Genomic DNA, 14,652 nt, shown 5'->3' with positions numbered 1-14,652 from the left:
ATACATTTTTTGTATTACTGTTAATGTTAAATTAAATCCTACGTGCCATTGCGTACCACCCTTCCTGCCACATTTTTCAAAACCAAGCTCTAGTCTAAAATATGTCAAGTGTCAAATATGTCATATAAGGCTGGTTATCTGATGACATGGTGGGTGGGGGAGGGCGGCTGGTCTTGATGTCATTGACATCAGCATAGGCTGCTATGGATTGTAATATTTAGTAGTTTTTATTTTATTTGTATTTTAATTCTACACACTGTAAACCATATTCAACAACATCGTTTATTCCGACATTCAATTATTCTGAGGGATAATTAAGGACTACTTTCGAGGATGAACATCATGTAGATATTTTTTAATGCATTGTATTTTAAGTGCTGAACACTCTGGTTGCAAATTGTAAATTCAAACAGCTGTACTCTAGCGACATCGTTTGCCTGAATGGGGAACTACATGTGTTTAGGCTTATTTGAACGATTAGGTAATATTATTTTACATTCAAATCTCTAATTATGATAATATTCTAGATTATTAACAGATCACCCTTCCACATTTATATTATGTATTTTGGATTCAATGTGCTATCATATATAATATAATACTATAATAGAGAAGAATATGCTTTTTTCCTAATTTGTAGGCTATGCTGAAAAAATATAGTTCTGATGTTCTTAAGGAATTTAGTCGTTCAATAAAATATTGAATTGTTCTTTGTTGTTCTCCTGTGATTATGTGCCTTGTAATGCTCCCTATTTTTTTATTTTCTGTATTTTCCTGGAATGTAAAAAAAAAAAAAAAAAAAGAGTGCAATAAAGAAGTTCCTGGCAAGTTGTGTTCAAATACATTACATAAATCCCCATTTTGTTGTCGTGCTGGGTATCACGAATTGACATACTCACTCCCTTAAAAAAAAAAAATATTATTAATTGCCCATATCGACCTAGTGTAATTTAAATGATAACATCAGGGCTAATAAACTGTGTTCTGGATGGAGAGATTGTCAGAGATAATGCACTTTGTGGGAGGGGCGCCCCTATCTATATTGAAATTGGCCTATTGTTCCTTAATCCTGGCGGCGGGGGTCCCAGGGCATGAGCTCACTCATGCATACAGGCCGCTATCTCAAGTTTAGAAGAAAGAGTGCAGAAAGTTCACAAAGTTAACAGCGCCTGCGTTTAACGCCCCAGTGACTTCAAAATGATTGTGTGGTTGTTGACGACATTCTCGGCAGGACTACTCGCTATTTTTCTCTACCAATGGACAACACATCCGTTCTTTTGGGTCGATTTAAGGAACTACTTGAAACTTCGGAGTTTCAAAAAGGAGATGCAGACTCGTATGCGGAAGGGAATCGTGACATACCTCGACACTTTTCTTTACCAAGCGAGAATAACCCCTGACAAACCCTTCATCATCTACGAAAGCCAATCCCTCACGTACCAAGATGTGGACAAAAGAAGCAACCAGTTTGCTAAAGTGTTTAGATCTGCAGGATCTTTAAAGATGGGGGACGTGGTTGCTCTTCTGATGTGTAACCACCCGGACTTCATTTGTGTGTGGTTCGGCCTGTGCAAACTGGGCTGTGAAGTCGCCTTTCTCAACTTCAACATCAAGGCGTCCTCCCTCCTGAGTTGTCTGCAAAGCTGTGGAGCCAAGTCACTTGTGGTGGGCGCCGGTAGGTCTTGCAGAATAGGTCACTGTCACTTTACTCAAGCACCCTGTTTACTTTGCAAATTGGCAATTTTGCATGCGTCGTGTGACTCCATGGAAGTTCTGGTTGTTGTAGCCTAATCCATAGATAGACTGTTTTTTATTTTTCTGGGTCGCTGACAAGTTATTATGAAGATGTAATCCGTCAATGTCAAAATAAACTAGAAACTGAGTGCAACACGATTCAAGCAGATACGTTGCCAATGTGCTCTATGTCTATGCTATAATGGGATTATAATTATATAAAAAAACGACTTAAAGCTTTTCCCACTACCTAATTTAAAGTAACCTATGATATAGCCTACTCAAAGGCATTGGTGAATAATGTTATAATTAAGTTTATGTTTGTGTATGAATCTATAATAACAGTCTTGTTAGAGAGAACAGAGTGGATTTGAGCCCCCTGTGTTGACATGATAGATGGCAGCCTCCTTTAGCATCCGTGGGATCATTCATTCGGGTCAAAGTCAAGATGGAAATAAATCTTTTTTTGAAAACGATCAAATAAGTTATTATCACACCGTGTTATTCCATATTAATCCATGTTGCATAATAAATAAAAAAATGAATATCCCCCCTTTTTTAAATCCAGATTTGGTGGCTTCTTTAGACGAGGTGCTGCCCACCCTGAAGGCTAGTGATATCTCCTTGTGGATGGTAGACCACAGCGCTCCTTGTGATGGCTTCAACAGTCTGCTGGATAAACTGGACAAGGTGTCTGAAGAGCCATTGCCTGATCCTCCCAAAGTTAACGTCATGTCTAACTTCCTCTTCATATTCACCTCAGGCACTACTGGTAAAGTGTTGTCAATTCATATCATTAGATAGATAGGACTTTATTGTCATTGCACATGTTACAGAGCAACGAAACTATTGGGCTTTTATACTTCAAAAAAGTGGAAAGCCCTACGCCCCCTTAAATCTTGATGCTGAAAGGAACCATCAACAGAATAAGCAGATGTCATTCATCTAGCTAAAATAACTACTTGTAGAATATTTTTTAGATTTTCATGTTCAGTCCACTCATCCTCCCCACATGTTGGGTCGTTGGGTTAATCTGAGCTGTGGCTGCCATCGCAGCAACCCTAGAAGCTGTTGGCGGTCCCCAGCAGAGGGGGCGACCGTCCAGGCTTGTCGTCCCTGCGGAACAGTCCGCTCCCGTTTCAGCAGACGCATGTTGACGGGCCAGACAATGATCGCTTAAGCGAAAACAAAGTCAATGTGTCAGAGGAAGTTAGGAGAGAGACACTGTGGAACGGCTATGAGAATGGCTGGCTCCAGAGATGTTTTTTTCTTTTTTAGGAAGCCATTCAAGCCACTGCAGGAAGGCCATGCCCAAAGCTATTCGAGGGCGTCGAAAACACAGACTTTGACTGAGGGCCTCTTGGTGTACAAGTGGAGGGGGTGGAATACTTTGAGGAAACCCCAAGGGTCCCCCACCCCCACCCCCCTCCCCCCTCCCCCCCTCCCCCCTCCCCTCATCCACACAGGATGCAGAGACCCCCAGAAGTCTGAACAGACCCCTTCAGCAGATGTCTCTGCGTCGGTGCGGAAGCTCCGCAGTAGCAAGGAGCTGCCGGTGGATAACGTCTGTTAAAGGCACACGCTGAAGGCTCTGGATCGGGGTGGGGGTGTAGTGATGCCCTTAGGTGTTTTGTGTAGGTCTGGAGGATCTCCCATCTGTCTGCGTTCATCTGTGTTGCGTTGGACCGTGGGGGCAAAGAAAGAGGCAGTCACAGGAGTTTGCAGTCTGTTTGTTCGGCAGGCATTTCTGTTTTTATCTGTTCAACATTTGTGTTTGCCAGGGCCTCCACATCCTTTGGGCTAGGGGACGCATGACAATGTCTTGGCGTCTCGTAGACAAGGTCTGGAGCATCTTGTCTATGAGATTTCAGTGTCTTCAGTATTGATGAGACGATAGAACAAGCTGCCAAGGTTTGAGGCTCTGAGGCGTTGTACCACTATTTGTCCAGGTCAAATTCTTCATTTTTCTGTAATTAATTTTTATTTCCTCTGTATTTATTTTCATGAATTGGAATTTAAGTTTTTAGGAGCGTTTTTTTTGGGGTCATATACAAAGTCATACATGAACAACTAGCAGTGGAACTCTTACATATAAAATAGAGCAACTTTCTATGAATATATATATTTCTTAGATTTATCACTTTTGTGTCACGCTTTTATTTTGCAGGTCATTCTAAAGCCGCGCGGTTGGGTCACCTCAAAGCCATCATGAGCATGGCCTTCCTCCGGTTCTGCGGCGTCACGTCCGACGACATCGTGTACATCACTCTCCCGTTGTACCACATGTCCGCCTCCCTGCTGGGGGTCGGTGGGTGCATACAGCTGGGTGAGGAGGCTTTGAAGGCGTCTTTTGATCAGACCGGAGCCAAGTTTCTGCTCCATTTCATTGATCGTATCATAAAAGGCAGCCGTTTTTTGTAGTCCGTGTTGTAATTGAATGGCACGTCTTTCAAAGGCCTTGTTTACACCAGAGGCCTATCTCGATCCGTTATTCAATCCAGGTGCAAAAAACCTCCTGTTTATATTAAAGCACTAAACACAATTGCGCGCCAATCTAGATTGAAAGTAGCGAATGCTTAACGGTTGATTACATCTCACAAACAACCGATCCCGCCTGTTAAGACGGAGAAAACATTGCACTTTGTATCGCAATCTCAGAACAGTTTTCAATTCGAGATTTTAAGAAATTCAAAACACTGGTGTAATTGCATACTGAACAGAACACCATAATGGATTGTTTATTTTACCTCACAATCTTATTTCCATCAAAATGTACGATTGTTTCATGCACATTTCTTTATGTATATGGTTCGAGGTTGTTGGTAAGTCAATGTTGGATTTATTATATTGGGAGCACTGAGAAACAATAAGCCAAATCTCTTCTCGGTCTCACAGGTGCAACGTGTGTGTTGAAGAAGAAGTTCTCGGCTAGTCAGTTCTGGAAGGACTGTGTGAAGTACGATGTGACTGTGTTCCAGTACATAGGAGAGCTCTGCCGCTACCTGGTCAACCATGCATGGGTAGGACGGGCTCTCTAAATCCTCTTCTAAATCCTCTCTATTCTGTATGGGGATATTTACCATTGTTCATTAATAGGCCCAAAAAAACACCAAAGGAGTAGTTCATTACAATGCTTTCCTGACACGTTTGAAGTGTCTTTATACAACCATAACTACTTGGCATTACTTTATGCTAAATCCTATAGAAACACATGTACCGGTAAGTATTGAGTATCGCATCCTATTGTTTTTAGAGTGTAACGTGTAACCAAATCTGGGGGGCTCATTTGTCATGGAATACAACAAGGTTTTCTTTTCTTATCCATCATTGCTTCCGCCTGATTAAATCAACACTATATTATATTTTCACCAATGTGGTCCAGAAAGTGGATCTATACTTTGTAAACAAGATGGCCAGCCCTCCATTCTCTTATCAGTTTAATCCATCAGCTCTGTAGAGAATAAGCTCATTCCATGTCTGGCGTGTACCAAATCAATGTATTTGTGTTGTTGTTCATACATCAATCTAATTGCATTCAATGAATATTCTCACCCTCACTAAACAACAATAAAGACCGAGGCAACGCTGAACGAACCGCTTCAGATGTCTAGCTTTAATGAGCCATGGGTGGTGCGTGGTGTTTCATTGAGGAAGCCCCGGTCGTCTCACCCTCCCATGGTCTCTCTCCCCAGGTCACCGAGGAGGGGGCCCACCGCGTGCGGCTGGCGGCGGGCAGCGGCTTACGGCCCGACGTGTGGCGGGAGTTTGCCCGGCGCTTCGGGAACATCAAGATCCGGGAGGGCTACGGTCTGACCGAGGCCAGCGTGGGGTTCCTCAACTACACCGACGAGATCGGGCCCATCGGAAGGGCCAGCTACTTCAACAAGGTCAGTACCGCATAAAAGTAAGCTCGGACTTCAGGATGCTCTGCGTTTGGTTGTGTTCTGCATACATCGGGCCGTAATGTACTGAGCTCGAGTTTTAAATAAATTGATTAGTAAAATGAAGCAAAACTTAGTTTTAAAAAGTAGAACTATTCACTATTGGCTGGTGGCTGGTGGTCTTTACGGATCCCTGCCAGCATATTTATCCTCATATTTTGTTGCTAATTTAGTTTTTTGTGTCTTATCACCCTTTTTAGCTTTCAATGCCGTTTGAGCTCTTGAAGTATGATCCCAAAACATACGGCCCGATCCGCGATGGCTCCGGAAGATGCATAAAAGCCCCAAAAGGTAAAACCATCAGTAACTTTGGACTTAAATCCTCTCTTTACCATCATAGTCTGAGGGAATCTTATTTTTTTTATCATTTATTTTATCCGTCTTTCGGATGAGACAGAAAACTCCAATAGCACTCATAGCAGGAGTAGGGGTCTATCAGATGACAGTGAGTGTCATCCTATAATGATATCACTATAACTGTGGCTGCAAATGAAGCCACTAGAGGCCGCTACTGGGGAAACTTAAACAGTACAGCTTTAATCACTGTTACTCGTGCTCTCTTAAACCAGAATTGTAACAAAGTGTTAAGCACCCAAACAGCTCCTACAAATACAGGGTTCTCCTGGTTTCCCTTCGTACAGGGGAGGCAGGCATGCTGGTGGCCCCCCTGACGGTCACCAGTCAGTTCCTGGGCTACGCGGGGAACAAGACCCAGACGGAGAGCAAGGTCCTGAGGGACGTGGTCCGGCCTGGAGACGTCTACTTCAACACGGGAGACCTGCTCCTCTGCGACCACAGGGACTTCCTGTTCTTCTGCGACCGCATCGGAGACACCTTCAGGTGAGCCCCTCTGAGACGCGTGGCAAGAGGAGGCGTTGGTTATACCACACAGTGTGTTGGGGTTTCACTGCAGAAAGTACAGGACTGAAGTAGAAATTAAGAGAGATAATATTGAGGTTTTGATTAAAGGGGTGATATTATGCCTTCAGGTATGCGTGTGATTAGCCATTACCAGTCTTGGGAAATATTTGGGACTTAATGACGATTCTCACAAGAAGGGTAAGCCTTGGGCCAACAGCCGCACCCAAGTCAAACTGATATAGTCATTGTCTTCTCTTGGCTTTTAAAAGTAATCGTGATACTATCTGACAATAATTCATTCATTTTTGGCAGGTGACAGTGGCAATGATTGGGGGGCTGGGGTTGGATGGGTAGGAGGAGGTTATACTGAAAAATAATAGAATAGAAGAAAAAAAGAAGAAAATAACAGTTCATTTTCTGGGACTGAAAACTTAGTTAAAAAAATTCAAAATTGTGAACTATGAACATGAACTAGTTCATTTTATCTGTGTGAACTGAACTTTGAGCTAGCTCTTGTGAAGTGTGAACTTGCTCAACAGTGATGATGGATAGATAAGCAACATTTGCTACATCCACTGGCTAGGCTGGTAGACTGATCTATCCATAATATCACCCCTTTAAGTACAAAACAAGAACTACCTAACTATCTTAATATACTATCTAATTAATGTACCGTCACATCCCCATTAATGGGGTTAACCTTTGTTATTGAGGTTAGGGTTTCTTATGATAAACATAATGTTGTCACTGCGCTTTCATGTAAAATGCATATTGTAGATCAGTAATAAATTTAGAATAAATACGATTTTTAATCCATCATCGGGCGTCCTTTCAATGTGTTTTGTATTGCAGATGGAAAGGAGAAAATGTAGCCACTACAGAGGTCTCTGAGGTCCTGGGAAGCCTGGACTTCCTCCAGGAGGTGAACGTCTACGGTGTCACTGTGCCAGGTAGGTGAAGCTGCTTTCACCTTCACTTACAGTGAACACAGTGAGTCAGGACCTCCGCTTGACTTCTAATCGGGAAGACGCTGCTCTTTGACAGGACATCGTCCCGGTCTCCGTCCTGGGCTATTGGGGGTATCACATAGGACAGAGGGCGCCCCCTACTGGTCCTTCAATAATATCTGACAGAAAAACAATTTTTCAGAAAAAAAAGTTTTCTTCCGTTTCATAAAAAAAAAAAATTATGAACTATTTAATATGAACTTTATCAGGAGAGAAATGGATAGGGGAGGGTACAACTGTCGACGTTTCATTTGGTGGGAAACATCCACAAATGTTTTTCTGCTGCTTAGAAGTGTTCATCGACAAATGAATGGCTATCTTGGCTGTTGTAGACTCACATGGTTGACAAAACGCCAAGTGAACGCCTCCACAAGCCCCCTACTGATCTCCGATCCAAGGATGGACCAGGAACAGCCCTGCTTAGCTTCCAAGGAAACCCAGCGGTTCTGGGCAGGTAGCCATGGTGCTGGCTAAGTGATCACTCTATATGCATTTACATTTTATCATTCAGCAGAGGCCTCTATCTAAAATGACTCATGTTTATGCTGAGAAAGAGCAAAGCATTCAATCGATATTGGAAATAAGTTATAGTGCAGCACAACCTAGTTAAAATTAAAAGCACTGGACAGAGTGCAGGGAAGCCATAGGAATCAGAAATGCAAGCTCAGCTCTATATCAGCTCAAGCTCAGCTCTATATCAGCTCAAGGTCAGCTCTATATCCATTAACTGCTCATCTTTTATTGGACAGGATATGAAGGTCGGGTGGGCATGGCTGCAATCATCTTAAAGCCGGATCATAAATTAGACGGTGCTGAAATCTACAAGCAGTTAGTCGGAGGACTCCCGTCCTATGCCTGGCCATGGTTTCTCCGAATTCAGGTAAGGAACATACCCATTATATCTCCAAATTACTGAGATGAAATCTAGGTTCCGTCTCCCCGTGACTTTTTCTTTTGTTCTTAGACCTGCCCGGAAATGACGGAGACGTTCAAACAACAGAAGGGGAAACTGGTCCACGAGGGCTTCAACCCAGCAGTGGTGAAGGAGCCCCTGTATTTCATGTCTCTCTCTCAGAAGGACTACATTTCCCTTTCTCAAAGTCTGTACGATGACATCATCTCTGGCAAGATTTTACTGTAGACAGAAAACGCAGCCAATCCAAGTTGAACTCAGGTTGAAATAAACGTAAAGGGAGAAATAGATTAATACACTATTGAATTTATTCTTAATAATTATATATCGATTTTGTTTATAAAACATTTTAGGTTATTTATGCTTATTTGTTTTTATATGTTTTATCCTTTAACATATATACGGTTGCTACGTTTCATTAACAAAACTTCCTGAGACATGCCTGACTTTCTATGAGCTCTTTAACATGAGGTTTATCATGGCTTGGGGAGGGTACATCTGTGGAAGGAATGACCATGTTTCTCTCCTCCTTAGAACTGCTTATCGGCAGATGAACGCCTGTCTTGGCTGTCCTAGACTTGCATAGCTGTCCAAACGCCAAACGCCATCAAGTGAAAGAGCTTCCAAAGCTTTCTTTGTGCGGCAGAATCTATCCCTAACTCTAAGATTAAGCATTAAACATATTCACAAAACATCAGTGCTGTTTCACCAGTCTGTGGTAAACCAGTCTCACTGAATCGACGAGGGTTAGGGTCAATGTCCCATCCATCTCTGAAGACAAGGTGGATGGACACGCACTAGTAACTGAAACAATAGTGCTAGACCAGGCAGGGGAGAAGAGTAGCGGGTCTGAAGCAATGAAGCCAACGGTTGATCAATAGGCCTTTCATAGTGAAACCCAGTATGGAACCAGGGATGTGGAACAAAGGTTTTACCCATGCTGTGGATCACAGAACTGGGTCACAGGAAAATACATCATTGTTCCGCTGTATTTCCCCGGCTGGGGGTCTGCGTGCGTGCGACTTAGCTTTTTTATTTTTCCATACATGTCACTAATGTGTAGTGTCGTTGCATTTCAAAGAATTAAAAGCAGACTTGTCTAAAATAGAACCTGTCTCCACCATTATTTAGGAACTTTCTTTACATGTAGTCACATTCCCAATTCAATGTTTTGTTTATGTTTTAAGTTGCATTCAGCAATTGTTGAAATTATTGTTCTACTGTAATTTGAGTTTTAATTTGGTTAATGGTTCTATGTAAATGTGTTAGACTACTGGTCTCTGCTGAAGATCCCAATGCATGCCAACCATGAGACCGAATCAAAGCACAATGTGATCAAAATGAGGACTGAGACTGAATCAAAACACAATGCAATCCAAATGAGAACCATGAGACTCAAAGTACAATGTGATCAAAATGACTCAAATCAGCATTGGCCGACCAAAGATTGTTGATTGCGATTCCTTTGTTAGCCTGCCATCGCCAGAACAATTTGCATGTGTATTAGTCTCGAAGCATTCAGGTTATTTCTGATTTCCACTGGACGCGATTAGATAAGACCAATCAGGGCAACTAAATGTAATACATCAGCGGCAGGCATCTTGGTTTTCCAGAAAATGCCTCAACTGGGCTCCCATAGGTACAGACGTTGTAACAAACCCTTCCTATATTAAATAAACTGTGGTTGAACCAGGCCAGCTCTGGTGGAAACTGTTCTGAACGTGAGGGGGGCCAGACGCATATGCTTAGGCAAATAAAACTTGAGCTTGCAGCTTGTTTGGGTTCCCAGGCTAGCGTTAAGGGCTTGTTAACTGGAAAGTGGATATTCCAAGTTCAAACGTTTTCCAGGATGTGTAGAAACACTTCAGATGTTAACAACCGTCTCATGTCTGGTCTCTGCTAGTCACCAAGAAGATATGCAATTATGCCTAGTGGATGGGTGATTACTTGTTACAATTGTTTAATAAATCAAAATCATTCACTCACAACCACCAATGATCACCCAGATTTCCGTCTTATCCAGGATGTTTGGGGGAAAATAAAATTATACTAATTACAATTTTCCAAATCACCGAAGTACATTTTGTGGACAGTTCATGAATAATCAAGTAACAAATAATAGATTGATTCCATTTGATTGATTTATTGCAATAAAGATGTACAAAGTATTGATTATCATCAATGTTAGAAAAAGCCTATCCATGACATATCCATGTAATGTTATCCATGTCTACAGTACAGCGTATCAAAACATGACTGTTTCAACTGCCTGGGTGTTTCCCAGCTCCTGCAGTGGGACGGCAGGGGAATACACCTTTGCACTGTGGATGTCATCATAGCTTTTCTTCCAAGGTATTTCAAGATTAATATGGACTGAAGGGAAAAGACTGAAGACAAATTTGAAAGACAAAACAAACCAACATGCAAATTAATTTCAAACCAAAACCAATATATGTATATATATATATATATATATATAAAGAAAGAAAAAAATTGTTGTAAAATTATACTAAATTAAACAATGTAAAATAAATACCATGTGCTATTTAATTGAAACTCCCTTAATTTATGCATGTCCACTACGAAGCATATTTACAGGTATATCATGTTTGCAGTGTTTACTAGAAAGTGACGGTCTTGAGAAAAATGGTTGATTATTTAGATTCTACATTCCACATGATGGCTCAATATCAACGGATGAGAGGAGGGGAGCTTCGATGGAAAGAATGGCAAATGGCAAAACAGAAAATTAAAAAACCCTGCAATAAACATTGCATGGATGACACAAGCGCAGGTGACATTTGGTTCTGAAAAAAACAAAGCACAGTAGTAACAGCAGTAGTAGTGTCGATCTGGCTTAGTACGAGCGCGCTACGGTCAATCAAGTACCTGTGCCTCAATGCACATTTTCAGTCTATATATATATATTCATGACGAAACAGTGCACACAAACACAAGACATTATTTGGTTTGACATATATAATCGTGTTTAATAATACATATCAAAGACAACGTTTTCCCCCTTCAGCTTCAAGTAGGCTACCTCACAGCTGACATCGTCTTGGTTATGCGATTGTGTGTGTATGGAGTTAAATATACAAGTATAGTAGTAAGTAACCCGTGTTTTTTTCTTTTGTTTCGTTTGTGTGTTAATGTCACTTTGTAACAATGTTGGCGGATGAGTGTCACTGCACAGATCCTTTAAGACCCTGTTGATTCTTTATAATAAAATAAAAGCGCTTACATTCCTCCACATCCTTTAAAATGTGTTTTTATTACATTCGTATCCTCTGGACACAGACACAGAATGGTGGGATGTGGTCGTAACGTATGGCAGTTTATACATTGAACTCCCCAAAACACAGCAGTTGATCCCAAATAGGCCTGGAACTGAACCCCTCTCTTTAAAACGTCCTCCATTATCGAAGTATGTGCTCGGAATCTTCCATTTGTAAATGTAACAGTTGCTTTCACCTCAAACTGTGACACATCATATTGATTGCATATAAGAAAAAGGGGCCTATATGAAGATCGACTAAAATATAATAAAATCTATGGAGAATAGGGAAAGAAGAAAATAAAATCAATAAATGATATCTTAATGAATATAGTACTTTTGTTTTAGGCTACCGATATCCTAGGCTACTTTTTTTTTTTTTTAAGATCCAAGTCACTCCAAAAATAAAAGAAAAGAAAGAAAGAAAATCGTGTGAATTTATTCACTTGGTGGAAATCTGAAGTTCAGACGAAACAGACGTTTTCCCACACCGAGGATTGGAAAGCAGTCCGTTCGGGTACACCACTAGCTCATGTACATAGAGGTATATCTTCAGAAGCAACCTTTTCCAAACATTCCTGCTTCGACAAACACATTCTTCTCATTCCAGCGCGCACAACATTAAATGTGCCGTTTTAATACAGACAATCAACCCCATTCTATACCTCAGAGGAACGGTGAGACGAACGTCGAAATGAGACAACGGAAAAAAAAACTGCCGGACTCAAACCGTGAGCTAGCGTTGGACAACGTCACGGGAAGTTAATCAGCCTCACCGTGAACTAGCGTGTGGGCGGGAACGGCAGGGATGGGAACGCCGTTCGATGCCGTGGTCTACAGTAAATGAGTTAATAGCATTCAACACAATTAGACAAGTCAATGAAGCCAAACTTTATAGACAAACAGGCAAGCCTGAAAGGGCAACAAAAATCACATTCTGGTTGTCCCACTGTAACAGAAACCGTTGAGATGAGCAGGTGTGAAATGGAGCTACGCTAAGTGGTATGTACAAACACGCTGAAACACGCGGGCCACGGCACGTCATGTTCTCCCCTCACACATTAATAATCACTCAGTAACTACAGGAACCTGTTCGTTGAGCCACTATGGCTTATAAGAGAAAAAGCAACTATGAAAAGATGTTAATTCTAGCATTAAGGCAAGTTTGTAAGTCTAACTGTCCGGATGGAAGAACCCCCCAGCCCCCTCAACATCGATGACATAACGGTAAGGAACGAACACTGAATTAACTAAATGGTATTTACAAGCAGCTATGTGGCGGCGTGTGAGATTATCAAGCGTGTGTGTGAGACTTGGTGGTTCCTGACACAGCAGGACCTTTCGCTGTCTGACCTTCGTGGAGCTCCTCCTAAAGACCCAACGTCAGGGCCCACACGGGGCCCCTTCGGCTGGGATTAGTGCACCGAGAATTGACCCATTTCATTAGACAGTATTTTAAAAAATAAATAGAAAAGGAAGACTTAAAACTGGATAAAAACGACTTCGTAAAGTAACAAGAAATCAAGAAGGATAAGGATAAGGAAGAGAAATCAGATAGGGAGGGGGGAAAGCTATTCAGGGGATTAATTGGACACTCTTTCACTAAAGTCATGCAAGCCACTCATAAATACAACTCTCAAAAAAGAAACGCTAAAACTAAATAAAATCACATTTAAAATCACCAGTTACAAAAGTATGCGTTAACCACCAATACATCTCGACATGGACTGAGATCCATCGTTTAAATCAGATTCAACTGGAAGGCACATCCATAAGGCTTTTAAAAAGTGTTTTTTGGAAAGCATTCTGCATGGTTCTCCTCCGAAGCCTCAAACTGTAACACAGTTTATTGCTGCATTACAATGACAAAAAAACGAAGTGGAGAAAATAGAACCGTGACATCAAGATAATCGAAAGAAGGACATGAACGATGTGACGTTGTGCACGAACCCTCATCAAAACGTGGAACCGTTCCCCTCTCATTCTGTCTGAGAACAACTCCAGAGACACACCAACAATGCCTGACTAAAACTAACCTTTAGTCACTCAAACCCCCCCCCCCCCCCCGCCCCTATGTCGGGGGTCTGCGGGGAAAGAACAGAAAAAGTAGAAGTCACATTTATACCAGCCGGGGCCACGCAGTAGCGAGTGTGGCGTCACTGGAGCTGGGTTTTAAATCGTAGTATAACTCAGTAAGTGCGCTCTTTCCTTATTCAAACAAAAGTATTCTTATTAATGGCTGCCTGGACCCTACCATGGTTTGGAGTGTACAGGAATTCTATTTATAATATATATATATATATATGTATATATATATATGTATGTATACACGGTGAACCTTTGATGCGGCGAGGGTCCACCCCAGGTCTGCTGTGCAGGTGGAGAGATAGTGTTTTGTTGGGGTGGAGGTGGGCGGTGTGTCGGGCGGCGGTGGCGGCGGCGGCGGCGGTCCTAGGAGTAGAAGGTGAGCACGCTCTGGTGGTTTCCACGCACTAGCAGGATGGGGGGCAGGTCCTGGGACAGCACCTCCAGCCAGCCCATGTAGAGGGCGCTGGACACTGTGCCCTTCCTGGCCAGAGGCATGCTCCTGTGGGGGGGGGGGGAGAGAGAGAGAGAGAGAGAGAGAGAAAAAGAGAGAGGGCGAGAGACCGATCAGCAAACGTCTCAAGTTTCAAGTTTAAGTCTATTATAGAGCCCTTTAAAAACAAAAGATGACCAAAGCGCTGTATAATACAACTACCAAGTTATGAAACAAACAATGAAAAAAAATACAATTAAAAGCACAAAAAGGGACACACTAGACAATTATACAATTTATATGGAGTCAAGAGAATTTAAATTAGTTTTTAGGAGGGATTTGGGCAAACTTCTGTGTTTTTTTTGTTGTCTTTTCGTTTGATTACATTAATTTTATTCAGC

At 41.9% G+C, this 14,652-nt stretch overlaps 3 protein-coding genes across 7 annotated transcripts in view; 2 read left to right on the top strand and 1 right to left on the bottom strand.

Annotated features, from left to right (window-relative positions):
- The window catches only part of LOC132455842 (protein crumbs homolog 1-like), a 140,772-nt gene that overhangs the window by 66,709 nt on the left and 59,411 nt on the right, over nt 1-14,652 (top strand). The window lies entirely within an intron of this gene.
- On the top strand, nt 1,051-11,962 carry LOC132455839 (long-chain fatty acid transport protein 6). Its single transcript, XM_060049859.1, has 10 exons — nt 1,051-1,675; nt 2,303-2,506; nt 3,902-4,060; nt 4,630-4,754; nt 5,427-5,621; nt 5,876-5,966; nt 6,317-6,515; nt 7,389-7,486; nt 8,293-8,423; nt 8,508-11,962. The coding sequence occupies exons 1-10, from the start codon at nt 1,198-1,200 to the stop codon at nt 8,682-8,684; spliced, it is 1,857 nt and encodes a 618-aa protein (XP_059905842.1). The 5' UTR covers nt 1,051-1,197; the 3' UTR covers nt 8,685-11,962.
- The window catches only part of slc12a2 (solute carrier family 12 member 2), a 38,458-nt gene continuing 34,384 nt past the window's right edge, over nt 10,579-14,652 (bottom strand). For all 5 annotated transcript variants that reach the window (XM_060049855.1, XM_060049857.1, XM_060049856.1 and 2 more), the window contains one exon: nt 10,579-14,320. In XM_060049855.1, coding sequence (XP_059905838.1) covers nt 14,185-14,320 — 136 coding nt within the window. In that variant the 3' untranslated portion in view covers nt 10,579-14,184. The remainder of the gene's footprint in view (nt 14,321-14,652) is intronic.

The sequence above is a fragment of the Gadus macrocephalus genome, chromosome 4, assembly GCF_031168955.1.
Source record: "Gadus macrocephalus chromosome 4, ASM3116895v1".
Taxonomy (NCBI): Eukaryota; Metazoa; Chordata; class Actinopteri; order Gadiformes; family Gadidae; genus Gadus; species Gadus macrocephalus.
Note: the sequence above shows the minus strand (reverse complement) of the source record. Positions and strands in the feature narration are given on the sequence as shown.